At 33.8% G+C, this 14,968-nt stretch overlaps 1 protein-coding gene across 22 annotated transcripts in view; it reads right to left on the minus strand.

Annotated features, from left to right (window-relative positions):
* The window catches only part of Cdc42bpa (CDC42 binding protein kinase alpha), a 311,232-nt gene that overhangs the window by 68,212 nt on the left and 228,052 nt on the right, over positions 1 to 14,968 (minus strand). For 9 of the 22 annotated variants that reach the window (XM_040277548.2, XM_021727172.3, XM_021727171.3 and 6 more), the window contains 5 exons: positions 10,879 to 10,984; positions 10,321 to 10,469; positions 7,710 to 7,801; positions 4,952 to 5,028; positions 3,834 to 3,881 (listed from right to left, as the gene is read on the minus strand). In XM_040277548.2, the coding sequence (XP_040133482.1) occupies positions 3,834 to 3,881; positions 4,952 to 5,028; positions 7,710 to 7,801; positions 10,321 to 10,469; positions 10,879 to 10,984 (472 nt within the window). The remainder of the gene's footprint in view (positions 1 to 3,833; positions 3,882 to 4,951; positions 5,029 to 7,709; positions 7,802 to 10,320; positions 10,470 to 10,878; positions 10,985 to 14,968) is intronic. The other 13 variants (XM_040277554.2, XM_013359206.4, XM_021727173.3 and 10 more) reach the window with 3 other exon arrangements.

Consider the following 14,968-nt stretch of genomic DNA (forward strand, 5'->3'; position numbering starts at 1 on the left):
TATTTGCCAGGAAAGTGGGCAATTTCCATTTTTGTGAACTAGGTCCAAATGAACAGAGTATAGAATTGTTATTTAATAGAACTCAAATGAACTGAATAGAGAAGGACTGCTGTAAGCTTGGTGTGATGCTCTCTGGATTTGTTACTCCTGGGAAGAAAGGAGAGGATGGAAGAGACAAATGAGAAAATCCAGGCCACTGAGCTCCACTTGTCTTTCCCCTGTTGGTTACCTAGAGGATGAGACTGGCCTAGTATGGACTAATCAGAGGCAGTCCAGGATTGGATATATGGGATTGAGAGCAAAGATGAGTGTAGAAAAGACAACAATTTCCATCAGAAGTCATCTGAGTATCTGTTCTATTGCTTTCTTAATAATGGAATACCTTACCCAAGAGACCACTCATTAAAATATTCTCAATTTCTTTCAAAATTAACTCAAACCCTTGTTTATTTGTCCTAATGAGTGCTAGGTAGAATATTTTCTTTTCCCCTCAAAGGTTGAGAACCCTAACAAAAGCCACTTTTACAAATGGTAGAATGATCTATTTATCCACTCTTACTAATTGGAAAATGTTGTGATAAATAATGGCTAAAAATCACTGGACTAAATATTTTCTAAGGTTTTTTTTTCTCCTTTAAAAGTGACTATTTGTGGCTGGGTCCAGTGGCACATGCCTGTAATCCCAGAGGCTCAGGTGGCGGAGGCAGAAGGATCGCAAGTTCAAAGCCAGTCTCAGTAATGGTGAGTCACTAAGCAACTCAGTGAGACCCTGTCTCTAAATAAAACATGAAATAGGGCTGAGGATGTGGCTCAGTGGTTGAGCACCCCTGAATTCAATCCTCAGTACCAAAAAACAAAACAAAACAAAAAAAAAACCAAAGTGACTATTTGTAAAGAAAGCCCAAATGCCTACATTCTCTGCCTAGTTACTGCTCTCATTTTCCCAGAGGTAATGAGGTGATTCATATTACATACACTACTTCCTGTCCATCAAGGCTACTCTTATGTAGAAGCAGGTGACTATACATTATGATTTAAAAAGAAGACAGCCTTCTCTGAACACTTTCTTATTTTGACAAAATTCCAGCATTTATTTGAATTAATAGGCAAAAAATGCTGGGGAAAAATTAAGTGTAAGAGAGTGATTATGTACACTGTAGTAAATAAAGAAATAAGAAGGAGGAAGAAAATGAAAGGTAACTTTGAAGAAGATGCATCAGTGGTAAAATTTGGAAAAATCAGAGAGCAACATGAGGAATCAGTCTTCTAGGGGAAGAAAGGAATGTCAATGATGTATGGATACCCAAGGAAACTTGATTTCTCCCATTTTACTTGATATAAACTTTATTCCCTTCTCTCTATATAAGCTCCAGATGCAATTCAGATTTTTAGATCTTCAACATAATCATTCCTATAGCAGTAAGATAAAAAACAGAAAATAATGAGCAGAGGCATAATATTTTAGATTAGTTAAACATTGAAATCTACTTGCTATAGGGAAGAGTCACATATTATAAGCACAACATACACAACAATATAACCAGATTTATAACAAAGAAAAATCAAGATTTCATTTGTTCCCTAAAACTCCAAATGCCTACAGAAAGGGAGCTATAGAACTTGAGTTTTACACTAAACAGCTTGGATGATGAACCTAGCATATGTCAAAGAATGAATACTACTGTTCAAAACATCTCTCTACCATGACTTTGAGAATGAAATAAATGAATAACTCTGGGAAAGGTGATCTTACTTATGAACAAGAAACAAGAGATTTGTGCAATAAAATATACATTAAGAATAGGAATTTTTAAAAAATGGAAGCTTATTGTAGGCTTTCCCTCTCACAGATAAAAATTATTTTTCTGTGGCAATGGGATTCAACAATTCCAAAGGAAAGTATTATAATTCATATTGGTGGTGAATAAAAGGCTGAGTAGTGAAGAGTTAAATGAAATTAAATTAATGGACAAGGAAGCTGAAGGGAATAGAGGAAGAGAAGGGAAGCAGCCCATTAAGAATAAGTAAATAATACCAATATTACTGTGGATATTACAGTTTATTTTTAACTCTTTAAACCAGTTAGGAATTGCCATTATTATTCCTATCTGTCAAATGAGCAACCTTAAGCAAAGAAATGACTGCTTACATTCTCCAAACTATATAGTGAAATAGGCAGGACTTGAGCTATGTGTTTCATCAAAACAATGAGAGGATGGAGTTTTAATATCACCTCTTTTAAGAGATGGAGTATAGATCAAAGATTCCACAGGTTTTGTGAACACAGCTCATTTCTACTTTGTCCTAGGAGTTCCTTCGCACTAGCATAAACTTTAGTTGTATGTTTAAACTGAGCTTGTATTATTTAAAAGTGGGTAAAGAATAAAGAAGTATACTCCCTAAGGGAAAGTAACAGTGGGAAACAGCTGTGATTCGGGCACTCATTCATTTCATCTGAGGGTCAGGGTGGCAGTGGTAAAGTGTGTCTGAGAACAGAAACCAGCCAGGTACCTGGCAGAGGGATTTCTGAAGATCTTCTTGGAAAGAGCTCATTTATTTGCCAAAATACATATTGCTCTTATGTTCTGCATTCAGAGATTTTTTTTTAAATGCGTGGCAAGAGGATGGAGGCAAGAGTTTCTTAGAAAAATGAAAACGGTTTTCTAATGGAGGGACCTAAGTAATTTATTCAAACTTCCTTTTCATTCTTTCTGAGTAATATCTGTATGGAAATACCCTACTGAGTATTTTAAGAGCAGTTTATAACACGCTGTACCATTGTATATCAAGAGAGTAACCTTTTTGATTACACTATAGAATTAGCCAGAACAATTCTTTTTCTGAGGAACAAGTGTCCACTTAGAATGGAAACGTGTAAGCTCTGGCATCAATAGTTCAAACTTACCAAAAATCAATTTTTTTGTTCAATAATTTGAAAAAATCCAGATCAACAAGTTCCTTTAATGGAAAATCATGCTAAATACTTTCTAACAATAATATTCTATGTAGGAAAATATAAGAAATTATACATTTAAAGAATATCTTCTGGTTTTATGCATAATTTTGCATTTGAATTAATTATATTTCCTCATTTCTGCGAAGAACCAATGTTCAACAAAATAACAAAATGCTATACAACAGAATTACTGTGCATTTAATGTGGAATAGAGAAAATGTATAAAACATACAGTACTATAAAGAGAATGAATTTATCATACACAGTTAATAGGAACTTCCAAATTATTAAATCTATAAAATTAATTTAGGAGAGAAAATGATAATGCAGTCAATTTATAAAGCATTTAGTACACTTGCTAAGTAAAATTATGCTCCCATTAGAAAAGAAATTCTGTCAGCTTTAAAAATAGATTGATACCGTCTTATTGTGTTATAATAATATCTATTGGAGAATTTAACTTATAAAAAATGGCAATTTTTTCTGATTATACCATCATAGGTTAATTTTAACCAACATAGAAATAAACAGTAAAGTGCTGAAAACAAAAGGGGAAAGTAAAATAGAAATCATGAAAAATAAAAATAAGCAATTATTTACACATATAGTGACAATAATTAAATAATTCTAGTCTTTAGAATTGTAAAGAATGGAAATAGAGATTTTCCAAAGGTCAAAGCATTTTTGAAGTATATTTTTTACTTTATGTTTAATAATGATTATCCATTATATATAAGAAGGAAGCACATTTTGGCTCACAGATATATTTACAAATGTAGTATTTCTAAAACTGACTGCATTACTAAACAAACTCTTCATATAAATTCACTGATCTCTTTTACTGAAGGATGCATTGGTTTGAAAATCAAAGACTTACGTCATCCAAAAAATCAATCAGTGAGGATGAGGAAGAAGAAAAGGAATCCTATTTAACGAATACAGCAATAAAAAAATAGAAAATATGGATGAAGCAATTTAATAAGAACAAATAATAAATCAAAAATTTTGTAAAACAATTGAAAGGCAAATGACATTAATTCAAATAAATAAATGAGAAAAGCAGTCACTGTCATTGTTTTCAAGAAACTTTCATGATTCATTAATTACTTTTTAGAGTGTTTCTTTTTCCTTTTTCCAAAGGAATGAAATATAATTCATACACCATCCCCAAAGTATAATAAAATGAAGCTCATGGCAAATCATTAATAATAAAATTAAATATAAGCACTTATGAAAATAACAACTAAAAGTAAGTAACAGAATCTCTGCTTCTAGTTCTTCCCACCAGAATGTAACTTCTTTGTCAGGGGGACTTGTCACTTTGGGTCACTACTGTATCTCCAGCACTTAGAACAGCTCCTTGCATATAGACACATGATTCTGGTTTGCTGAATAAAAACATTACCAACTTAAATTTTTTGAGACAAAAATATATTTTATAGCATGACATTGCTTTTTTTCAGCCAAAAATTTAAATAAGATAAGGAATGACAAGTATTATATAATCATCATTTCATTATTGTGGAATCTGCCTAACAGTGGATGTAATACTTTTAACATGAAGCATTTCTTTATATACTTTTAAAAAAATGAACTGATTTGTAACAAGAAACACCAATACACTATTGTGAGCTTCAAATTTTTCACTTATTTTTTTTTACTGTGGCTCTGTACTTTGGAATAAAAAGTGTCAAAATTATTTTAAAAGTTGGGATTTGTTCTGCTTTTATTGCTTCTTAGGGAAGTTCAAATGCTTTTAAAACTAACAATGACTTTCATATTTACACCTTTCTTGGATGTTCTGTTAAATACAAGTGTGATTATATTTTCCATAAGAATCCAGAACATATTACTTCCCTATTATGTTGCTGTTTTATAGGATTCTAGATCCTTTTATGTGAGATGCAATAAAACAGTTTTATTGTAAATAAATTTTAAATCACAAAGTGAATTTTAAATTGACTACAAAGGATACTTGAAAAGTTCAGTACTTACTTCAAATTGATCCAGAGCATCGGTAGGCGTATTCAAAAATGCCAAGAAAGAATGCTGTGAGTCTTGGTGCTCTATACCTAGAAAACAGCAGCAACTTTTTTTAAAACTAGAACAATCAATACTAATTTTTATGGATAACCTTTCCTGTCTCAATCTATTAAATCTATTCTCAAATATCATATTTCAAAGCTGGTCAATATTATTAATGCTACATATTTGAAAAGCCAAATTACATTATTTTTTCCTAGACTACCATTCAACAATTAAATAACATCTACTTCTATCAAATATTTGTTATTGAGTTACTTGTTATGGGATTTTTTTCTTTTTCTATCTGGTACATCATTAAAAGACCTACATTAAATCTTTTGATAGTCTAGAGAGAATGTAGGTGCTTGTTTATGTGTGATTTTTCTCAGCTAATTTATCACCAAATGAGGTTTCTGTTTGAAATACGCGTACCAAGCATACAGCACAAGTATAAGTAATCTTTAATAAGAAAATAATGCAGTCATAAAACAAATGTATTTAATTATGAAAAAAAGTTAATCAATCTGACTGCAGGTATTATTCAACTAAAAGAATGATTAATCCAAACTCCAGTTTTTCTCAGATGAATTAAAAAATTCATACATATCTTGTGGCTATGATATTAACTTTAAACACATAATTTTCAAAATAATTTTTTTTTATTCTTCTTTTTTCTCTGGGTGCTGGGGATCCGTGGTCTTGAGCATGCCAGGCAAACACTACTACTAAAGGCACATCCCCAGCCCTCTAAAATACTTCTTAGAACATAAAAATGATGATAAATACTAGAAAGGATAAAACAAGAAAACAAGCAATCACACAATTTTGACTTCTATATCTTTAAGAAAATGACATTTTCTGTGTTTTCCCATATTATTTTCTAATTATATACCATAATTACCAGATGGGTCAATATGTTCAGAAATTTATTCAGTCAATAAATATTTGTTGAGACTATAACGTACCACTGCCCTAGATTCTGGGGATATAGGTGTAAACAAGGCATTTTTTTAAAAAGTCTTTGTCTTCATTTCATAAATGTCACTTATAATATTTAAGCAGCTATAATACATTATAACAGTGAAACTTTATTTTTGCAGTAATCAAAATCCAAACAATAAAGCTTTAGTGAACATCTCTTCAAAACAATGTGAAAAATTTAAGACTTTTCTTTTTCAAGTTTAGGACTAATTTTAAAATGATATAGTCAATGTCATCTGATGTAAATGATAATCTGCACTGGTTTTTTTCCTATTAAGTTGGCTTTAGGGCCACAAGTGAACCAGGTCTTATGTATACATTTTTATCTCTTCACTAAAAAATGTTTCTTCTTTTTACTCTTCATTAATTTTTTTAAATTGGTTTTAATTTTTAAATACATGACAGAGGAATGTCTACTCTTTTTTTTTTTTTAAAGAGAGAGTGAGAGAGGAGAGAGAGGGAGAGAGAGAATTTTTAATATTTATTTTTTAGTTCTCGGCGGACACAACATCTTTGTTGGTATGTGGTGCTGAGGATCAAACCCGGGCCGCACGCATGCCAGGTGAGCGTGCTACCACTTGAGCCACATCCCCAGCCCAGAATGTCTACTCTTCATTAATTAAAACCCAGCCTGGTTCTCATTTTAGCATGATAGCTCATGTACCTAATTTGAGTTCCCATTCACTTTTTGGAGGCTCCTTCTTTCTCTTTTTCAGTAAGGAATTCCACCAACAAAAAAATTATTGAACATCAACTTCTTTAAATAGCTTTGTCATGTGAGCTCCTCTATGTGACTGCTCTCTGTATTCCACAACTTTAGATTGGATTCAAAGACCCAACCAGCTTTATCTCTAAGTATGTAATGGCACTGGGGAATGACAGAGAAAGAAGCCCATGGGCTTAATATAAACCCCATTAATTAGTGAAGTATTCAGTGATAGCCTTTATTAGGAAAATGAATTTTGGAAAATTGAATGTAAAATATCCCATTATTTAGAAAAATAACATTCTGAATTTATTTTTACTAAACCTTCACATTCTTAATATGTATATTATGGAAAGAAAGTTTAAGAAATGCATGTAATAAAGCTATAAAGCATATTAGCTTCCATATTAACAGAAAAAATACAAAAGTAATGTTTTCAAGAAAATGGTAATAAATTTGGGGAATCCCATAGGGCCAGCAACATTAAGCATCAAACTAGAAGGAGGCACTGAAATGTCAAAATAATTCTTCATTATTATACTGCCCAATTAATAAAAATTAGATTGCTCATTAGTTCTTTCATACATTGTATTCTCAACTCTCCTGAAAGTGAATCCCTCTCAAGATTTTGGACCTTCTAGGCACAAATAAATACTTGTTGAAGTCTCCTTACCATGTTCTGAACACACACTGCCACTATTGGACGGATTAATTTAGATGGTAACATTTCAGAGTATTATACAGTATAATTTTTCAGTGACAAAAATGTTAAATAGATAATATTTTTGAACTAGTAAATTTATGGGAAAGTGACTTCTTCTGTTACTATAACCTCTTAAAACAATGTCTAATAAATAAAACAAAATGACTCAACTAGTCTACCAAATGTGTGTATTTGTGTGCATCATATACACATGCACATGTTCCTGAGTGTACATGTGAACAATTTTCCCACCTACACAATAAGCTGACTCTTCTGTAATATGATATATTCATGATAAAACAGTAAGTCCTGATTGATGCAAACACACATTCCCATACCCTTTTCAGATCTAAGCTCTTCAGTGTCCTTTATCAGTTGTTCGATTTCTGATAGGAGTTCCAAGTTCTTCTTCTCTGAATCTTTTAGTTTACTTAAATAAGAAAAACAAAGAAAACATGTCATTAATTTTTTATTGCTGACTAGGGAGGCATCTTGTATGTAGCTCACTAAATTAGTTTAAATGTCAGTCATGCTAAATCATGGTACTGCAAACCACTCTAGGCAGGACGAATACAGCCTGTCACCTGCTATTACATAAATTAAGTTTTATTAGAACACAATCAGAATCATTCATTTCAGTACTGACTATAGTTGTCCTTAAACTATAATAGCACAGTTGAGTAGCTGTGAGGGAGGCTATATAGTCCTTGAAACCTAAAATATTTACTACCTGTTCCTTTATAGAAAAAGTTTCCTGGCCCTGAGCTACATTACTAACTTTAAAAATGTTATAAAATCAGTTGATTTTAGAGTTGTTATATTTTATTCATAAACAACCATAAAAGTAGAACATATTTGTAAGTTTATAATTATCAATTTGGTTTATATACCTGTTTTATGGATATTTTAAGTGTAAGCTCTGTGTCCTGGGCACAGGAAGATTATATTTATTCCAAATTACAACAGAGAATGACACTCAGTAGGTCTTTATGCTGTGTTTCATTCATATTCTCCAGAAAAACTTCTGTTCTTTTTAACGCCACATAAACACATGTAAGTAAAACATAATTCATGTGTGTCATTTATAACAAAAAGTTCATAATTCAACAGGGGTGCCATATATCTGGCCTTTGATTTGATTCAAAATATTAATGGGTGCAGTTTAACGTCTAAGGCTGTGATCACACCATCAAAAAGTGAATTTATAGCCCTGTATTTTTTCTCTTGCTTTTGGAACTTTTAGTATTCTGAGCACCAAAAGGATCTTTGTGTTTATAGTTTCATTTGAAATGTGAACTTTGTTTTCTTCCTCTGTATCACCTATACTGACTTTTTAAAAAAAATACTAATCCCTGAGCCACATCCCTAATCTGTTTGTTTTTTTTAATTTCAGACAGAGTGTCACTAAGTTGCTTACTGACTTGCTAAATTGTTGAGATTGGCTTTGAACTTGTGATCCTCCTGCCTCAGCTACTGAAGCTGCTGGTACTACAGGCATGTGCCACCATGTCCAGCTTACACTTTTTTTTTTTAATTAAAAAGAACATTTTAAAAATGTTGATGGATCTTTATTTTATGCATTTATTTATATGCAATGCTGAGAATTGAAACCGGTGCCACACACATGTTAGGCAAGTGCTCTATCACTGAGCCACAACCACCGTCCAAGCTTATAATTTTTTTGTTATATTTTTTGTAATACTGAGAATCAAACCCAGGGCTTCGTGCATGCTAGGTGAGTGCTGTACCACTAAACCACATTCTCAGCCCCTAACTGATTTTGGAATCATATTTATATCCAATCCAATTATAATTTTTCATTTTATCATTTATATATTCAGAGTATGATTTTCTCTACTGTTGTGACAATAGAGGGAATGTGTTCATTAGCTAACAGCCTCTAAGACTAGGAGATTCTATTTTTTAGGAAATATAGAAACATGAAAAATAAGTATAATCAAAAGATATTCTGCCCTTATGAAATTTACCGTCAATAGAATCTTTATATGTAAAAGACCAAGGGTAGAGATCACAATTTTCAAATAATTCTATTTTGTTCTGACCATATGTTGCAATTTCACACAAATATATTTTTTTCTTTGTGGTATTAGGGATTAATCCAAGATCCTTGAACATGACAGACAAGTGCTCTACCACTAAGCTATACCGCCAGTCTTTTTAAAAATTTTACTTTGAGACAGGATCTCACTCAGTTGCCCAGGCCAGCCTTAAAATTGATCCTCTTGCTTCAGTCTCCCAAGTATCTGGGATTACAAGTTTGTGCCACTACAACTGGAAAATATGATATTCCTTCTCTTCCCACTCCCCAATACTGGAAATGAACCTAGAAGTGCTCTACCACTGAGCTTTATTTCCAGTCCTTTTTATTATTTTTTAAACTTTAGACAGTGTCTTACTAAGTTGCTGAGATGGGCCTCGAGCTTATGATCTTCCTGCCTCAACTGCTCAAGTCACTGGGATAATAGGTTTGAGTTGGTGTGTCCAGAACAAATATGATATTCTTGAACATGAGAAAAATTTAGATTAATAAACTATGGGAGTTAACTAAACTTTACAAATAAGGAGAAAATAAACAATGAAATATTATTAATTTTACTTTATGGACAAGTGAGAGGAAAATGAGGCTGTATAGAAATCTTACTGGGGCTGGGGCTGGGCTTAGCGGTAGCACACTTGTCTGGCATGAGTAAGGCACTGGATTCGATTCTCAGCACCACATGTAAATAAATAAAATGAAAGCCTATCAACAATTAAAAAATACATTTAAAAAAACCCTTATCACTACTTACAGAGCTTGAAAGCATCTGATCCTTTTTCAAATCTTTTTTCTTAAGCACTAGGCAGATAAGCAAACATGTAATATTTCTCTAAACAATTGTTAAAAACCTAAGAAATGATTCTACTTGGACTATATTTTTTCAATCTTACCATTCTGTTATGATGTTAGCTGCTTTAACTTTATTCAGCTCTTCTTGGATGGCCTGTTTGGCTCTTATTTCTGCATCCAGAGCTGACTGCAATTCCAGTCTAGCTGACATATCCAGTTTTGCAAAACGACGCATTTTCCAGGGCATATCCTATAAAGTAAAAAGAGTGTGTTTTTAGCTCCCTATTTTAAACATTTAAACTTAATAATCCAAGTGAATTCGAAAGCTACTTATAAGCACCAACCATTTTCACTTAGAATAGAAATATTATTTACAAAAATATGTTTTTTATTAAACTCAGAAATAACGGTCAATATTCACATACAAATGAATATTTCCTAACAGTTACTTCCAATAATGACTATTCATATGGACTACTGTTAAGCATTTATGTGTTGTTTTTCTAAACTGGTAAAGACTTAAACTAACTGATATCTCTTGAAAACTTACAGCAGGCTAATGCCTAGGAGAACTGACATAAATAATCAGATTTATGATAGTGTTTTTTGAGCCTTGTAATCTAATATGATAAGCTTCTATGCAAAATGGAAGAGCTTACAGTTGCTCGTGTACCCAAGCTGGCACTTCTTAATGCTTCCAATTCTTCAGTCATTTTAGAAGCTAAGGCCTGAAGATAGCCTCGTGCATCCTTTTCATCACTGACCCTAAAATACACACACATGAAGACAGAGATAAAGCACAAAAGTAAAAACAGAAAAACTTCAGTGACATATACGCTATTTTAAAGTATCATAAAGAAGCAATAGAAGACATCCAAAATGGCGGAGTAGAGGAGAACTGGTTACTGGTGTGACTCCGAGTGAATGGTCAGACACTCTCCCTCATAGGGGCGCCCTTTCAGGAATTTAAGCTTCATGGAGCCTGTGACAGGATTTTAAACAGTGGTTGGTTTCAAGTGCAGCCCAGAATGCGAGAAAATCTGAGTCCCTCCAGGCGAGGAAACCGGCCAGCAGCGCAGCAGCCCGGGAACCCGCAGCAGACGGGTGGAATTGGGCCCTGGGAGTTCTGGCAGCATAGGGACACAGATTTACAGATCCTTTGGAGTTAGAGAGTGCCAGACTGCGACCTGTGACTCCGCAGGGCACCGGAGGAGGACTGAAGTTTGGACTTATTGGAGAAATAGCCCAGCTCCCTCCTCTTCACTGGACACCCCGATGCTGAAATGGGCAGTCGTCATCTTGGAAAATCTACCTCATCAGCTTTGGATAGTTGTAACAGGCAACGAGTTTTTGGCATCGGAACAGGTGTGTGATTTCCAGCACCCTAGCGGGGATAACTCAAAACCTTTCTCGCCAGCTCTCGGTGGCCATGAATATCAGAGCTGAGTGAAACTGAAAAGGTGCCTGATCTCCAACTCCCCCTCCCACAGCTGTGATAACCCAAAACATTTCTCGCCAGCTCTTGGTGAGCATGGCTATCAGAGGGAATAAGACAGAATAGGTTGCCGGTTTCCAATTTCCCCTCTCCACAGCTGTGATGACTTGGTGACTACCCAACACAGAGGTAGTTCTCAGCTGACCAGGAGCGCAGAGCACCGCAAGCCCAGAATGAACCCAGGACTATGGAGAAGAGTTCCAGTCACTGGGGCCTAGAGGGCAGGAGAAGTGAGGGGGATAGACCTGGAACAACCCAATGAGACTGGGACTGGAGAGCCACCTCACAAGGATCACTTCCTCCACCTGAGGGCAGAGACTCAACCTGGAATGCACAAGGACACCTACTGGAAGAGAAGAAGACAGAATTCTAAGAATGCATCTTTTTTTTCTGTTTCCTTCTTTCCTTTTTCTTTTTATCTTTTTCTTCTCTCTTTTCCTCATTTTTCATTTCTTTTTCTTATCTCTTCCCCCCTTTTTCTTCTTCTTTTGACTTTTCTTTCTCCTTGGATTCCTCTCCCAACTGTTACTATTTCTACTACATGTAATTTACTAAATGCAAATAAGTGAATGTTTCTATGCTTCTTATTGTCCTCCCACATACTTAGCTACCCTAAATTACCTCCTGTCTATTCTCCTGTTAATAACTTCATTAGAGTTCTCCAAAGTAGCTAAGATGTATTAACCCCCATACCCTCACATCTTTCCCGCTGAAGTCCTACACCCGACCCTCAGTTCTTTGTACGCCACCAGAATCTATAAGCCTTTTATGAAGCTAATTAATTTATTTTAAATTACAATTGAATCCAACATCTCTAGACATTATCTCCCATCACGAAGGAGAGCTCTCAGAACTATTAAAGAGCAATACAAATCTATAGGAGAAAAATAAGAATACAACAGTCACATAGAGCTGGAAACAAACGTGAGCAACATGAAAAAAACAAGGGAAAAAAGGACCACAAACAATGCAGGACAACCTAATAATAGAGGAGTTAAAACTACAACAGAAAGAATGTCAGATAAAGATTTCAAGATATACATGCCTCAAATGATCTGGAGTCTCAAGGAAGACCTTAGACATTAAATGCAGACAATGAAAGATCACTTTGACAATGAATTAGATAAACAAATCCAAGAAGCAAAAATCAACTCTACAGGGAGATAGAGGTTATACAAAAAAATCAAACACAAATCCTGGAAATGAAGGAAATTGTAAACCAAATTAAAAACTTAAATAGAGTATCATCAGCAGAGTAGAACAATTAGAAGTCAGAACATCAGACAACGAAGACAAAGTATATCATCTCAAAAAGAGTCTAGACTGCTCAGAAAGGCTGATAAGAAACCACGAGCAGAACATCCAAGAAATTTGGGATAACATAAAGAGACCAAATTTAAGAGTTATTGGATTAAAGGAAGATATAGAGGTCCAAACCAAAGGAATAAGCAATCTGTTCAATGAAATAATTTTAGAAACTTTCCAGACATGAAGAATGAAACGGAAATCCAAATCCTAGAAGCTTACAGGACACCGAATGTACAAAACCACAAGAGATCCACACCAAGACACATTATAATGAAAATACCCAACACACAGAACAAGGAGAGAATTTTAAAAGCCACAAGAGAAAGGAAGCAGATGATATTTAGAGAGGTAAACCAATTAGGTTAACAGCTGATTTTTCAACACAGATTCTGAAAGCTAGAAGATACTGGAACAATGTATTTCAAATGCTGAAAGATAATGGGTTCCAACCAAGAATCTTGTATCCAGCAAAATTAAGCTTCAGGTTTGATAATGAAATAAAAACCTTCCACGATAAATAAAAGTTAAAAGAATTTTCAAGCAAGAAAACTGGAGCTTCAAATCATCCTTGGCAAAACATTACATGAAGAGGAAATGAAAAATAACAACGAAAATCGACAGTGGGAGGTAGTACAGTAAAACTAATCAAAGAAGAAAAACAAATCAAGTTAAATAACAAAACAAACATGGCTGGAAGTACAAACCATATCTCAACAGTAACCCTAAATGTTAATGGCTTAAACTCACCAATCAAAAGACAGGCTAGTAGACTGGATTGAAAAAAAAAAAGATCCAACAATATGCTGCCTACAGGAGACTCATCTGATAGGAAAAGACATAAACACACTGAAGATGAAAGGTTAGGAAAAATCACACCACTCACATGGACCTCGGAAGCAAGCAGGGGTGTCCATACTCATATCAAATAAAATAGACTTCAGGCCAAAGTTAATCAAAAGGTATAAAGAAGGACACTACATACTGCTAAAGGGAACCATTCACCAACAAGACATAACAATCATTAATATATATGCCTCAAGTATATATGTGCAGCTATGTTCATCAAACAAACTCTTCTCAAGTTCAAGAGACAAATAGATCACAACAAAATAATCAAGGGTGATTTTAACATACCTTTCTCACCACTGGACAGATCTTCCAAACAAAAGTTGAATAAAAAAACTATACAACTCAATAACACAATTAATAACTTAGACTTAATTGACATATATAGAATATATCAACCAACATCAAACGGATACACTTTGTTCTCAGTAGCACATGGATCCTTTTCAAAAATAGACGATATATTATGCCATAGGGCAACTCTTAGCAAATACAAAGGAGTAGTGATATTACCATGCATTTTATCCGATCTGATAAAATAAGGAAGAAAAATTCCTACATCACATGAAAAGTGAACAATATACTACTAAATGAACAATGGGTTACAGGAGACATAAAGGAGGAAATTAAAAAATTCTTAGAGATAAATGAAAACAAAGACACAACATATCGAAATCTCTGGGACACTATGAAAGCAGTATTAAGAGGAAAATTCATTCCGTGGAGTTCATTCCTTAGAAGAAGAAAAAGCCAACAAATAAATGATCTCACACTACATCTCAAAGCCCTAGAAAAAGAAGAACAAATCAGCAGCAAATGCAATAGAAGGCAAGAAATAATTAAAATCAGAGCTGAAATCAATGAAATTGAAATAAAAGAAACTGAAAAAAACTGAGAAAACTAAAAGTTGGTTCTTCGAAAAAATAAATAAGACTGACATACCCTTAGCCATGCTAATGAAGAGAAGAAGAGAGAGAACCCAAATCACTAGCATATGGGATGAAAAAGGCAATATCACAACAGACACTACATTAATACACAAGTTAATTAGAAATAATTTTGAAACCTTATACTCGAATAAAATAGAAGATAGTAAAGGC

This window comes from Ictidomys tridecemlineatus, chromosome 10 (genome assembly GCF_052094955.1).
Source record: "Ictidomys tridecemlineatus isolate mIctTri1 chromosome 10, mIctTri1.hap1, whole genome shotgun sequence".
Lineage (NCBI taxonomy): Eukaryota > Metazoa > Chordata > Mammalia > Rodentia > Sciuridae > Ictidomys > Ictidomys tridecemlineatus.